Raw genomic sequence first — 14,912 nt, 5'->3', positions numbered from 1 at the left:
TTGTGTGAGAGAACTTACGTAAAAGCCAGCTACCGGAAGTTGTTGACCAGGCTTATGCAATATGCGGAAGTGATGCGTGCATTGTGGATTGAAGTGGGCGTATGGAAGTTAAAGTGGAAATGTTAGTTGGTCTTTTTTCAACTTGCCAAGCATAACTATTGGCGTTTTGGGAGTCAGATGGCTGAGCGGTTAGGGAGTCGGGCTAGTAATCAGAAGGTTGCCGGAGGATCAATTCCCCGCCGAGCCAAATTACGTTGTGTCCTTGGGCAAGGCACTTCACCCTACTTGCCTCGGGGAGAATGTCCCTGTACTTACTGTAAGTCGCTCTTGATAAGAGCATCTGCTAAATGACTACATGTAAATGTTTCGGTCAGCGGACCGCTAGTGGGCTGCCCACAGGTTGGGAATGGCTGCTCTAGAACATCCACCTGTTTCTCGCTCTAGATTCTAGGGTGACACACACACAGACATTCACACACCCCCTCCCCCTTCCTTCAGCCCCCACAAAAACACATCCAGGAACATCTAGAGTCTAGATGTTTAGATTGTAGACCCAGTGGGATACAGTACAGAGAACTGTATCATCAGTCCTGTTTGCAGGAGACTCTTGAGACCATTTTAAGACTGCTTGCCTTTGTTGTTGTTCGTTAATTGTTGCCTGTTGTGAAGTATCCAGTAGCAACCAGCTCTGAACCATAGTGTGGAATACTAATAGAAAAAAAGTGACCATAATAACTGGAATTTACGTTTTTTGTACAAATTCTAGAAATGATTGTGTCTTTATGGTCAAAATGACCTGAACCAAACCCTTGCATGAATGCCATTATACTATGTGATGTGAAGACTGCCAGTTAGATTGTCTGAGATGTTGAACGAATCACTTGATGTTAATGTTAACTAATTGAAAATCTAGGCTATATTTCAAACATTTTTATATCGAAAGAATATCTACTTTTATTTTTGAGTTTGCAAGTATGTGTAAAAGGATTGAAGTGTGATAACATTTAGTAGGAAAACAATTGTGTTCCCTCGGATGTAAACAACTTGTGAGATTCGAAAGGGATATTTTGGACACTGTGAATAGCCTACTTATCATGAGTAGAAGTTCGATTCCACCTCTATAACTATAATTATGCAAGCAATTCTGATTCAGAAATTTGTGATACAGTAATTTACATGATCTGTGTTAATCTATAACACTGTTGTTGGGAGGAATAACAAACCAAAGACACAACTAAGAATCTAAAGCAAGCTGTATGTGTATGAGTGTATACAATTCATCTACAAGAATCACATACATATAAAACACATTTAAAATGTCTTAATTTGTTCGACTGTGTTCAATATGTTGTTACGTCCTGTCTGTGACAATTGTATATGTGACGATTGTAAATATGCCAGATATCTGTATTTTCTCTGCATGATTTTTGTGTAAAAATGTAAATACATTTGTTTTATTGTATACAATTTGTGTATGAAGTCCTGTGTGTAAATGTTTCGTGATGATTCTGTTTATTCAGTCAATTGTCATATATTGTATTAACAGTTTGATATTTCATTTATAAATATATAAAGACAAATTACATGTGCCAAGATTTATTTTATAAAATAAATAAACACAGGTGGTCAGATGTTCATTTTCTTTAAATATTTTACAACCTAGGATTCCTGTCTTTGTGGTTAAAGACTAGTAAGAAAATCACAAGATTGATGATCATACGGAGTCAGAGGAGGGAAAGAAAACAGTTGGTCATTTAACTTCTGCAACAAAATCATCTCCCAGGCAGTTCTCCAATCAGAACCAAGCTCAGCTAATGACTTCTTGTAAACCAGGAAATATGTCAGCAGCACAGGCTGAAGTCCCAAGACTAATGATACGCTCACACAATCCTCCGAGGCGCACATTGACCAAATATGATTTTATTCCTGATGCAGAATTGCTCAGTGGGAGTAAAGAAGTAGAAAACAAACAGCAGGACGATGAGAACGTGTCTAAAGTGCTCTGTTTCTATTACCTCTGTGAACAAGCCAGATTCTCTAAAAAAAGCTTCTTGTTACCATAACAACCTGAGATACAAACTTCCTACATGGTTAAATAGGAGAAGATAAAAAAAGACAAAACTGTTTACAACATATCAGCAATGCAGCATTTCTTTTAAGTTATTGATTAAAAAAGACATTGCAAATGATAAAAACAACACTACCAGGGTGATACATATTTAGATAAAAATAATTTGACCCTTTATATTTAACGTAACTAAACTCTTTCATCTTGTGTTGCAGCTGAACCCTCAAAGTCCACAGGAAGGCAGTCCCTGTGTATCTCTCACGGAACTTTGTAGGTGAAGAGTTCTGGAACACCTACCAGAGTTCTAAAGTTGTACTGAGGATAGAAGTTCCAGAAAGGCCCAGGTATTTGTTTATTTTAGAGTATTCTAGAAAATCTCAGGAAGATTCTAGAGTATATCTGAATGTTCCGGGACATCTTGGGAAGGTTCTAGAGCGGTTCTGTGAAGTGGCGGACCATGTCGGCAGGGCTCTCCGAGGGGTCCGGGGAGAACATGGTGCGGAACTGGTTCTGGCTCTCCTTGACCACCTTGTTGACGTGGGGGCTGGTCATGACCCCCAGACAGTGGGCCCGGACCAGGCCGGCCTGGCCGCCAGACAGGATCCAGGTCTGAGCAGTCAGGTTGGGGTTGAAACGGATCTGAAGGAGGGGGGAGGGGAGGAAGAAAGGGGGTTCATTCTTTAATGCAGTGTTGGCCATTTGTTATCCGTAACCCTCCTTGGTCAGGTGAGTGCTCAACGCTAAACTAGATAGACAGATAGATAGTCTTTTCGTTTACCAGCACCAGTCTTAACTCAGATCAATGACCTACCTCCTCCCCCTTTTTCTGCCTGGACACACTCACTGATCTCTCCCCTCACAGCCAGATGTATCTGGGTTCTACACTGCCCTGGGTGATAGATCCATGTCAAGATGACATCAGACATGTCAGCTGCTCACCGTCCAGCCTATCACGATGCAGCTCCTCTCCTGTCTCCATCCCTCCTTAATGACACTGCTCTTTCTCTCTCTTTTTAACTGTACACCTCATGTCTTTCTCTCTTCTCCTCCCTCCCCCTCTTTCCTATCCAAGGACATGTCTCCCTCCCTCCCTCCCTCCCTCCCTCCCTCCCTCCCTCCCTCCCTCCCTCCCTCCCTCCCTCCCTCCCTCCCTCCCTCCCTCCCTCCCTCCCTCCCTCCCTCCCTCCCTCCCTCCCTCCCTCCTCTCTAGGGACATCTCTCTCTCAGCCTCCTCTCCTCTCTTATCCCTCCATCATTCCTCCTATTAAGACCCTGGGTGACATTTTCCTAATTTTACACTTCATTAATTCCTGTCTGTCTTTATGGCCATCAGGGAGGCTTGGACACCCTTTCTCTGCCACCTCCCGTTTCTGCCTCCCCTCCCCTGTACTCTCTCTGCCCCTGGGGCTGGGGGGTCACCCCTAATGTGTGTGTGTGTGTGTGTGTTCCTGTCAACAGCTCCATATGAGCACACTCATGATCAGATCTGTTGTTACAGGGGTCTGGGGGAGTTCCTGAGGAGAAGCCCAGAGACAACAGCTGTGTGTGTACCGTGTGTGTGTGTGTACCGTGCGTGTGTGTGTGTACCGTGCGTGTGTGTGTGTGTGTGTGTGTGTGTGTGTGTGTACCTTGTGCAGGGCTCCCAGGGTGAGCAGGTCCAGGTCCAGGGGTCTCTTCAGCTCTGTCACCTGCATGCGCTTCCACAGGCTGCGCTTCTGGAAGTTGTGTAACGACCGCTGAACACAGGAGACATGAATTAGATACACACACGGACAAACACACATGCGGACACATTGGCAGGCTGTACACATTATGGTATGTGTGTGTGAAGGTTGGTGAAGCGGAAAGCTAGGGAACAGAAGGAGAACCCTTGGGGGAATCAAGCCCCAACGCTGGGAAATGGAAACCACTGCAGACTTGTCATGGAAACAGTGGTGCATGTTATAGAGGTGCATGTTATAATGATGCATGTTACGGTGATGCATGTTATAGTGATGCATGTTACGGTGATGCATGTTATAGTGATGCATGTTATGGTGATGCATGTTATGGTGATGCATGTTATGGTGATGCATGTTATAGTGATGCATGTTATAGTGATGCATGTTATGGTGATGCATGTTATAGTGATGCATGTTGTGGTGATGCATGTTACGGTAATGCATGTTATAGTGATGCATGTTATGGTGGTGCATGTTAGGGTGATGTACTTTACGGTGATGCATGTTACGGTGATGCATGTTACGGTGATGCATGTTATGGTGATGCATGTTATGGTGATGCATGTTACGGTGATGCATGTTATAGTGATGCATGTTATGGTGATGTATGTTATGGTGATGCATGTTATGGTGATGCATGTTATGGTGATGCATGTTATGGTGATGCATGTTACGGTGATGCATGTTATGGTGATGCATGTTATGGTGATGCATGTTATGGTGATGCATGTTATAGTGATGCATGTTATGGTGATGCATGTTATAGTGATGCATGTTGTGGTGATGCATGTTACGGTAATGCATGTTATAGTGATGCATGTTATGGTGGTGCATGTTAGGGTGATGTACGTTACGGTGATGCATGTTACGGTGATGCATGTTACGGTGATGCATGTTACGGTGATGCATGTTATGGTGATGCATGTTATGGTGATGCATGTTATGGTGATGCATGTTACGGTGATGCATGTTATGGTGATGCATGTTACGGTGATGCATTTTACGGTGATGCATGTTACGGTGATGCATGTTATAATGATGCATGTTATGGTGATGCATGTTATGGTGATGCATGTTACGGTGATGCATGTTACGGTGATGCATGTTATAATGATGCATGTTATGGTGATGTCTTCAATAGCGATAGATGTTACAACTTGGCTCCAGCCCACCATGTCCAGGTCGCTGTAGTGGAGGTAGTAGATCTGGGCGGTTTCTCTGAACGTTGCAGGTTTATAAAGCAGACCATTGTTATCCTCTCCTCCTTCCTTCCCCTCCTCCTCTTCTCCCTCCTTCCCCTCCTCCTCTCCTCTCTCTTTCCCCTCCTGCTCCTCCTCTCCCCTGGAGGGCAGATTGTCTAGCAGCACCATGTCTGTAAAGTAAACCGGCTGGCAGGAGAGAAGAGAGAAGAGGGGGAGAGGAGAGGGGGGAGAAGAGAGGGGGGAGAAGAGAGGGGGGAGAAGAGAGGGGGGAGAAGAGAGGGGGGAGAAGAGAGGGGGAGAGGAGAGCGGGGAGAAGAGAGGGGGAGAAGAGAGATAAGCATAATCAGTTCAAAAAAGAGAAAAGACGAAATGTATGGCATGGGAGAGGAGAGAGGAGGAGAGCAGAGAGAGGAGGATGAGGAGGAGAGAGGAGGAGGAGAGCAGAGAGGAGGATGAGGAGAGCAGAGAGAGGAGGATGAGGAGGAGAGAGGAGGAGGAGAGCAGAGAGAGGAAGAGAGCAGAGAGAAGAGGAGAGCAGAGAGGAAGATGAGGAGAGCAGAGAGGAGGATGAGGAGGAGAGAGGAGGAGGAGAGCAGAGAGAGGAAGAGAGCAGAGAGGAGGATGAGGAGAGCAGAGAGGAGGATGAGGAGGAGAGAGGAGGAGGAGAGCAGAGAGAGGAGGAGAGCAGAGAGAAGAGGAGAGCAGAGAGGAAGATGAGGAGAGCAGAGAGGAGGATGAGGAGGAGAGAGGAGGAGGAGAGCAGAGAGAGGAAGAGAGCAGAGAGAGGCTGGCCAACGTACGTATCGTCTGTCGACAGTGCGTTTGATGTAGACTGTGGTGTCCAGCCTAGGCATGGCGGACATGATCACCTCTCCACACGCATCCGCCGTCACCAAGGTGTTCAGCCAATCAGACATGGATATGCTCTGACGGACAGAGACACAGACCAATCAAAAGCAAAATAGACTAGCGGGTAGACAACGAAAGCTCCTCATGTTCTAGTGTAGACCCCAGACTCACCCACAAGGTCCCTATTCGAGGGATCAAGAACAGGGGCTTCCAGCCCATGTAGCTCCCATCAAAGTAGTTCAGACCGTGATTCCCATACCTGAGAGAACAGGAGAAACACTGAGAACGGAGTGTGGAGGGGAAGAGGAGAGGAGGGGAGAGGAGGAGTGTGGAGGGGAAGAGGAGAGGAGGGGAGAGGAGGAGTGTGGAGGGGAAGAGGAGAGGAGGGGAGAGGAGGAGTGTGGAGGGGAAGAGGAGAGGAGGAGTGTGGAGGGGAAGAGGAGAGGAGGAGTGTGGAGGGGAAGAGGAGGGGAGAGGAGGAGTCTGGAGGGGAAGAGGAGAGGAGGGGAGAGGAGAGGAGGAGTGTGGAGGGGAAGAGGAGAGGAGGGGAGAGGAGGAGTGTGGAGGGGAAGAGGAGAGGAGGAGTGTGGAGGGGAAGAGGAGAGGAGGAGTGTGGAGGGGAAGAGGAGAGGAGGGGAGAGGAGGAGTGTGGAGGGGAAGAGGAGAGGAGGGGAGAGGAGGAGTGTGGAGGGGAAGAGGAGAGGAGGAGTGTGGAGGGGAAGAGGAGAGGAGGAGTGTGGAGGGGAAGAGGAGAGGAGGGGAGAGGAGGAGTCTGGAGGGGAAGAGGAGAGGAGGAGTGTGGAGGGGAAGAGGAGAGGAGGAGTGTGGAGGGGAAGAGGAGAGGAGGGGAGAGGAGGAGTCTGGAGGGGAAGAGGAGAGGAGGGGAGAGGAGAGGAGGAGTGTGGAGGGGAAGAGGAGAGGAGGAGTGTGGAGGGGAAGAGGAGAGGAGGAGTGTGGAGGGGAAGAGGAGAGGAGGGGAGAGGAGGAGTCTGGAGGGGAAGAGGAGAGGAGGGGAGAGGAGAGGAGGAGTGTGGAGGGGAAGAGGAGAGGAGGGGAGAGGAGGAGTGTGGAGGGGAAGAGGAGAGGAGGGGAGAGGAGGAGTGTGGAGGGGAAGAGGAGAGGAGGAGTGTGGAGGGGAAGAGGAGAGGAGGAGTGTGGAGGGGAAGAGGAGAGGAGGGGAGAGGAGGAGTGTGGAGGGGAAGAGGAGAGGAGGAGTGTGGAGGGGAAGAGGAGAGGAGAGGAGGAGTGTGGAGGGGAAGCGGAGAGGAGAGGAGGAGTGTGGAGGGGAAGAGGAGAGGAGAGGAGGAGTGTGGAGGGGGAAGAGGAGAGGAGTGTGGAGGGGAAGAGGAGAGGAGCATTGTGGAGGGGAAGAGGAGGGGAGAGGAGGAGTGTGGAGGGGAAGAGGAGAGGAGGAGGACTAACGTGGCGTAGGCGTTCTCCTGGGCCAGAAAGACTCCCGGCCAGAGCAGCGGCCATGACACTTCAGTGGACAGAAAGCGCTTCAGACAGCTGATGGGTTCAGAGGTCATCTTCAGGTCCCAGGTCTTCACCATCCTGTCATCCCCCGCTGTCACCAGCAGACCACTGGAGGGAGGGAGGGGTCAGAAAAGACATGCAAGATTGAAGAGTCAAATACAAAATGACAGACAAGAAGAGGAGGGGATAGGAGAGGGGGAATAGAGGAGAGGAGTGGGGGATGAAAGGAGAGGTGTGCTGGAGGAGACACTGGAGGAGGGCGAGGAGGGCGAGGAGGGCGGTCATTTCATTTGTCACATGTAGTTAGAGAGAAAGAGACACAGATCCCCCGTTACCTGGAGGCAGGGCAGAAGCTGAGGGCCCGGATGGCGTTGTCGTGGGCGAGGAAGGCGTGGCAGGGCAGCAGGGTGAGGGAGCAGTCAGGTGATTTCACTCTCAGAAGCACCGACCTGCTGGACAGGTCCCACACCCCCACCATGCCTGCGACACGACCAGGAAGTCACCAACAGGAAGAACCAACCCCAATATGTTGTGGTGTGTGTGTGGCGTTGTGGTGGTGTGTTTGAGGTCTGGTACCGTCATAGAAGCCAGCTGCTATCCGGTCGTACGGAGCAACAGGAAGCCAGTCCAGAGACAGAACCTGACCACTCCTGTCCTCATGACTGGCCTTGACCGAACCCAGCCTCAAGGTGATCACAGCCTTGGCCTGGACACACACACACACACACAGCGTGAGGGAGAGCGCGGGAGGTGGGGGAGAGAGAAAATGAGAGATATTGAGGGGGGAGGGGGTAGAAAAGCTATTTGCCTACCTGGCATATCAGTGGTGCTTGGCTTGGGTCTCCTGCAGTAGCAGATATAAAACATGTTTATTAACTCTTGATCCATATTGATTGGACGATTCAAAGTCCTTATTACTGAAGACAGGGTTTAGGGCTAACCTATATCACCTTATATCAGCAAACACACACACTTCCCTGAAGTCAAGATGGGGAGCCAGGCTCCAGGGTGAGGGACGGAGGGAGCCAGGCTCCAGGGTGAGGGAGGGAGGGACAGGCTCCAGGGTGAGGGAGGGAGGGAGCCAGGCTCCAGGGTGAGGGAGGGAGGGACAGGCTCCAGGGTGAGGGAGGGAGGGAGCCAGGCTCCAGTGTGAGGGAGAGAGGGAGACAGGCTCCAGGGTGAGGGAGGGAGGGAGGGACAGGCTCCAGGGTGAGGGAGGGAGGGAGGGAGGGACAGGCTCCAGGGTGAGGGAGAGAGGGAGACAGGCTCCAGGGTGAGGGAGAGAGGGAGACAGGCTCCAGGGTGAGGGAGGGAGGGAGGGACAGGCTCCAGGGTGAGGGAGGGAGCCAGGCTCCAGGGTGGGGGAGGGAGGGACAAGCTCCAGGGTGAGGGAGGGAGGGAGCCAGGCTCCAGGGTGAGGGAGGGAGGGAGCCAGGCTCCAGGGTGAGGGAGGGAGGGAGGGAGCCAGGCTCCAGACTCCAGACTGGAGACAGCAGGATGGCTGTGTGTCTTCTCTGTCACTTCAATTACAGGCTCTGTCTGGGGGAACTACGCCATACATCATCCCCTGACCACACCACCACCACCACCAGCCACCCCCTCCCCATCTCCCTCCTTTCCTTTCTCTTATTCATGTTTAACAGGCTCACACTCACTCACTCACTCTCAACACAAGAGGTTTATAATTATCCAACTGGACACCCCCCCCTCAGAAATCTCCACAGGTAGAGAGTCTAGTACAGCCACACACACACTCCTACCTGTGGAGGAGAGTCTGAGGGCGCTGGGGTGAGGCAGGCTGTAGATGGAGATGAGTCCGCTGGAAGAGGCAGCAGCCAGCAGGCCCAGCCTGGGCAGCAGGAGAGCCTGGAGGGGAGACACTCAGCTGGGGCAGGACTAACGTGTGTGGGGGTGTGGGGGTGTGGGGGTGTGTGTGGATGTTACCTTCCTGGCTGTGCTGGGCAGCTCCCAGGCCCCCGCAGGGCACCACTTGAGGCACGACACACAGCCCTTCTCCTGAGCCAGGCCGTAGGCCAGCCCTGGTGGAGAGGAGGGGCTGGGGAGGGAGGGGGGAGAGGGAGGGGGGGGAGAGGGAGGGGGATGGAGGGGGGGAGAGGGAGGGGGATGGAGGGGGGGAGAGGGAGGGAGGGGGAGGGAGGGGGGGAGAGGGAGGGGGGAGAGGGAGGGGGGAGAGGGAGGGGGGGAGTGGGAGGGGGGGAGTGGGAGGGGGGGAGAGTGAGGGGGGGAGAGAGGGAGGGGGGAGGGGGAGGGGGGGAGAGGGAGGGGGGGAGAGGGAGGGGGAGGGAGGGGGGGGGGGAGAGGGAGGGAGAGGGAGGGGGGGGAGAGGGAGGGGGGGAGAGGGAGGGGGGAGAGAGGGAGGGGGGGAGAGGGAGGGGGGGAGAGGGAGGGGGGGAGAGGGAGGGGGAGGGAGGGGGAGGGGGGAGAGAGGGAGGGGGGAGAGGGAGGGGGGGAGAGGGAGGGGGATGGAGGGGGGAGAGGGAGGGGGATGGAGGGGGGAGAGGGAGGGGGAGGGAGGGAGGGGGAGGGAGGGGGGGGAGAGGGAGGGGGGAGAGGGAGGGGGGGAGAGGGAGGGGGGGAGAGGGAGGGGGGGAGTGGGAGGGGGGAGAGTGAGGGGGGGAGAGAGGGAGGGGGGAGGGGGAGGGGGGAGAGGGAGGGGGGGGAGAGGGAGGGGGAGGGAGGGGGGAGAGGGAGGGAGAGGGAGGGGGGGAGAGGGAGGGGGGGGAGAGGGAGGGGGGAGAGAGGGAGGGGGGGGAGAGGGAGGGGGGGAGAGGGAGGGGGAGGGAGGGGGGGAGAGGGAGGGGGGAGAGAGGGAGGGGGGGAGAGGGAGGGGGGGAGAGGGAGGGGGGGAGAGGGAGGGGGAGGGAGGGGGGAGAGGGAGGGGGAGGGAGGGGGGAGAGGGAGGGGGGGTCGAGGGAGGGGGGGAGTGGGAGGGGGGAGAGTGAGGGGGAGAGAGGGAGGGGGAGGGGGAGGGGGGGGAGAGGGAGGGGGGAGAGAGGGAGGGGTGTTGCAGTCCAGATCTTAGAGATAAATATGTATTTGTATGTATGTAACTATGTATTTATATCTTCAGTATACAGCCGGTATATTTAATGTGTGTGTACCGGGTGTTGTAGTCCAGGCAGCCCAGGTCCCAGAGCTGGATGAGGCTGGGCTGGGTGTGTGTCTGGCTGAAGTGGTGCTGCTCGTCCTGGTCTCCATGGCAGTAGAGGGCAGCGTACTGGCGGGCACGCGCTCCGTCTGGGGTGGGACACCAGTCCAGGGCCCAGACTGGACCCCCCGCGTAGAACAGCATGTCCCAGCGCTCTGGGTGGGGAGGTAGACTCTCAAACCTGGGTGCAGGAGGGGGAGGTGGGGGCAGGAGAGGATATTTCACTTAGGAACAAAAGGTTGGAGGTTCAAATCCACCCCTGTACATTGCTATAGATATCAATGTTCTTATCATAGTATGAATGTGAGAGTGAGACCTGTTGAGACTGCGAAGAGGAGCGTCCTCTTTGATGCCCTCTCTGGAAACCCTGAAGGCTGGAGACTGCAGCTGTCTGGGAAGGTACCTCTCACACTCCCTGACACACACACGCCTTAGTTAACACACACTTTACTTTAGTTACTTCCTGGAACAAGAATACACCACACACACACACTTTAGTCCAAGCGGTTGTTGTCATAGCGGCCCCACCAGGACACTAACAGACACAACCACTGAACGACAGGACAGGATTCCAAAACGATTCCTTGTTAGAGCAGGAAAGTAACAGCTTACTTCAAGTGATGTTTACCTTTCTGTAAGGATGGGCCAGTCCTTCTCAGTAGGAATCCACTCAGGGAACACCCAGGAAGACGAGTGCTGATCACGACTGCAAAACAGCAGCGAGTGTGGACTTACTGCAAGTCGCTCTGGATAAGAGCGTCGGCTAAATGACTAAATGTAAATGTGTGGCTGGTTTCACATTGCCCCCTACTGGCCTAACAGCAGTACTTCATCCTTACTTCAACTGGCAGGGGGATAGGGGCACAGGAAGGGGGGGTGGGGGCACAGGAAGGGGGGGTGGGGGCACAGGAAGGGGGGGTGGGGGCACAGGAAGGGGGGGTGGGGGCACAGGAAGGGGCCAGGTGTTTTGGTACTCACTAGTTCTTGGTGGCCTTGTTGGCGTCCCACACAGCCTTCATCAGACAGTTGGGTAGTCCGTTGGAAGCCTTACCTTGTAACTGAATGGACTTCAGCAAGATAAAACACAAACAGCAGGATGTTCATGAAGGGACTTCTTCAGCAAGATAAAACACAAACAGCAGGATGTTCATGAAGGGACTTCTTCAGCAAGATAAAACACAAACAGCAGGATGTTCATGAAGGGACTTCTTCAGCAAGATAATCAGAATGGGTTTTAGAATGGGTTTTATTCACCATGAAAGTTTGCACAGACAAGGAATTTGCTTTGGTAGGAAAGACAGTAGGGGTGTAACGACACACTTAGCTCACAATTCGATACGTATCACGATACTGGGTGTACGATACAATACGTATCACGATACTGGGTGTACGATACAATACGTATCACGATATTTTGAAAAACAGTTTTAATTAAACCAATTCAATTAACAGATTTATTTTCCAAAACATTTTCAATATTTTTCTTTGTTGTACATACAATTTAGTTAACTCAGTTCAGGCGATTCCTGTGAATGCATGCATGACGCAGGTGCAGAGTAGGTCGCGCGCTGGTAGCTCAACCAATAGGATCAAACGGACGTCATATTGTAAAAATATTGCCATAACTCTACGATGCATATTGTAAAAATGTTGGTACACCTCTATAAGACACTAACAGCAGTAGATGAAAGAAGGCTATTGACGCCTTCGGTACAAAGCCACCTCTGTGTTTCAGTTACCGAGGTGTGTTGGATTTTCGATCATGTGGGAAGGACGTGCTGTTTATGTGGATCCTTGGGGAGCTTGCTTTGGACAAAAGCATCTGCTACATGTGTCCACGGGCACTAATCCATACTTCCACATTTAATTTTTAATTTAGCAGACACTCTTATCCAGAGTGACTTAAAGTAAGTACAGGGACATTCCCCCGAGGCAAGTAGGGTGAATTGCCTTGCCCAGGGAGACAATATCACTTTTGGCATGACCAGGAATTGAACTGGCAACCTTCTGAGTAGTAGCCCGATTGCCTAACTGCTCAGCCACCTGACTCCCTTTGTTCCACAAAATAGCTATGAGGATGGAACAGGATATTGCTCAGTGGTTAGCGCATTTGACTGCAGGTCACCCTGTGCACATTGCTCTGGATAAAAGCCATTGCTAAATGAACATATTATTGTAAGGCAAAAGACACAATACTGTGAGGTAACTTGGAGGGGAACTCACCTGTGTCTTGGTTGAGTTTTTAAGCGCTGGGTTTTTGGATCTGGGTTCCATTGGTTCTGGTACTCCTTCGTCCTCACTCTCCTCCTCTTCTTCCTCATCCATACCCGCCGGGACAAAGTCTTCATCCTCCACAGTGCTGTCGCGATCCGAGGATGGGGTTCCTTTCTTCCTCCCCCGGCCGCACTGAGCTGCCTGCCGGGGGCTCTGCCTGGGGCCAGGGCTGGGGGCAGGGCTGGGGGCAGGGCTATCATCTGAACTGGTTTCACTCAAGACCTCTTTGGCCAAGTTGTGAAGGTACTTTAACGCTCTGTAGGGCAGCAAACAAAACCGTGTTATCAAACATGATTTTAGTTTTTTATTGCATGGTCTTAAACTCTAGCCGCCAGCATGGTCATAGGACCTATCTGTCAGCAGCTTGCAATGCCATAGGACCTAGCTGTTAGCTGCTAAAAATGCCGCAGGACCTATCTGTTAACTGCTAAAAATGCCACAGGACCCAGCTGTTAGCATGGTTCTAGCTGTTAGCATGGTCCCAGCTGTTAGCATGGTTCTAGCTGTTAGCATGGTCCTAGCTGTTATCATGGTCCCAGCTGTTAGCATGATCCCAGCTGTTAGCATGGTCCCAGCTGTTAGCATGGTCCCAGCTGTTAGCATGGTCCCAGCTGTTAGCATGGTCCCAGCTGTTAGCATGGTCCCAGCTGTTAGCATGGTCCCAGCTGTTAGCATGGTCCTAGCTGTTAGCATGGTCCCAGCTGTTAGCATGGTCCTAGCTGTTAGCATGGTCCCAGCTGTTAGCATGGTCCCAGCTGTTAGCATGGTCCTAGCTGTTAGCATGGTCCCAGCTGTTAGCATGGTCCTAGCCGCTAGCTGCTACGTACGCTCTAGCTGCTCCTCTCCGGGGCCGGCCTCCAGGCGTGACCTCAGGCTGCTCCGGGGTTTCCCGCCGGCCCTCCTGAAACGCAGGGGCCGAGTCGGTCGGGAGGACGTCCTGCCCAGCGCCCACCGGCTTCCTCTTCCTCTGAGGTTTCTTCCTCGCTAGTTCCTCTTCTTCTGCGGCTGCTGCTTCCTGGTCCTGGGAGGTCTTCTTCTGGCTCGCAAGAGGCTTCTTCACTGGAGTTTTTTTTTTGCAGGAGTATATCTTGCACAAGCCTTTCTCTTGCGTTTCTTAGGAATTTCCTCCTCGTCCTCCTCCTCCCCCTCATCCTCAGCTTCACCGTTGACGCCTGCGTCCATCTTGCTGGCCTTCCTCTTCGCAGGAGCTTTCTTACTCAAGTCTTCCTCATGACACTTTTTGGCAGTAGTCCTTCTTGGGGTCTTTGGCTGGGAGCTCTTTCTGGCAGGCCCCAGGGTGACTGTGGTGGACTCTGGGTCTGAGACCTGGAACTTTAGAGGCCTCCTCCGCTGGCGTCCTGCAGAGGTGGGGGTCATCACCTGGGCCGGACCTGAGACACAACAGAACAAGGGAGTCACTCTCAGTTGTGTCTGCTGGTCCTAGTGCATCTTCATCTTTACTGTTCCCCCTAGGTGTTCTCCAGCATGGAAGTTTACCACCACATACAGACAAAGACACTTTCTATAGGCATTAATTGTATGTCGCTTTGAATAAAAGCGTCTTCAAACTAAGTGAAATGTATAACAATGTAAATCGCAAAGTTGATAGACTAAAAGTCCTCCTTAAATCTCAATCCTGTCTTGGTCTCAAGGTACATGCATAACCTCAGTTCTCAGGAAACCGGGATTCAATCCCCACGTGAACTTACTCTTCTCGGTGTCGTTTGCCTCTTCACCGGTGAACCGAGAGGCAGCATTCTGCGTGACGCCGTCAATCGTCTCCTCCGCATTCCGTGGCACTTCCACGATGTTGTTGCCCTGTTCGGCCAACTTTTGCCCCTCTTCTGCCATCGATACGAACTGCGCTCTCACTAGTCACGGCGGTTACTGGACAACATTGGCAGGACTTGCCTACGGAGAAGCCTGATACATAAACGGACAGGTTGCTCTATCATTGAGGGGTAGCTGTAGTTCAGTGGTTAACGCTTTAGACTGGAGATGGAGAGGTCGTGGGTTCAAATACACCTGTACCCCTTTGGTTATCCCGTCAACGACATTTTATCACTCGTTGCCCGTCTTGGGTCTAGCAAACTTAAGAATGTGCAGTCAGACAGTTATACTTTGTGTGTATAGATAACTGACGGATGTACTGC

General features: G+C 52.2%; 1 protein-coding gene across 1 annotated transcript; it reads right to left on the bottom strand.

Moving 5' to 3' along the window:
• Positions 1-1,580: 1,580 nt before the first annotated feature.
• On the bottom strand, positions 1,581-14,610 carry gtf3c2 (general transcription factor IIIC, polypeptide 2, beta). The gene is made up of 19 exons (XM_084700300.1): positions 14,469-14,610; positions 13,923-14,150; positions 13,587-13,872; positions 12,709-13,015; positions 11,464-11,552; positions 11,114-11,191; positions 10,802-10,900; positions 10,439-10,666; positions 9,261-9,372; positions 9,077-9,182; positions 8,129-8,160; positions 7,893-8,022; positions 7,652-7,796; positions 7,263-7,424; positions 6,012-6,099; positions 5,792-5,917; positions 4,962-5,177; positions 3,697-3,804; positions 1,581-2,707 (listed from the first exon to the last, which is right to left on the bottom strand). Exons 1-19 carry the CDS (start codon positions 14,608-14,610, stop codon positions 2,498-2,500), a joined length of 2,892 nt encoding a protein of 963 aa, XP_084556426.1. The 3' UTR covers positions 1,581-2,497.
• Between the last annotated feature and the right edge of the window lie 302 nt (positions 14,611-14,912).

This window comes from Hypomesus nipponensis, chromosome 6, assembly GCF_054491055.1.
Source record: "Hypomesus nipponensis isolate SF chromosome 6, ASM5449105v1, whole genome shotgun sequence".
Classification (NCBI taxonomy): domain Eukaryota; kingdom Metazoa; phylum Chordata; class Actinopteri; order Osmeriformes; family Osmeridae; genus Hypomesus; species Hypomesus nipponensis.
The sequence above is the reverse complement of the archived record's forward strand: the minus strand, read 5'-3'. Positions and strand labels throughout refer to the sequence as shown.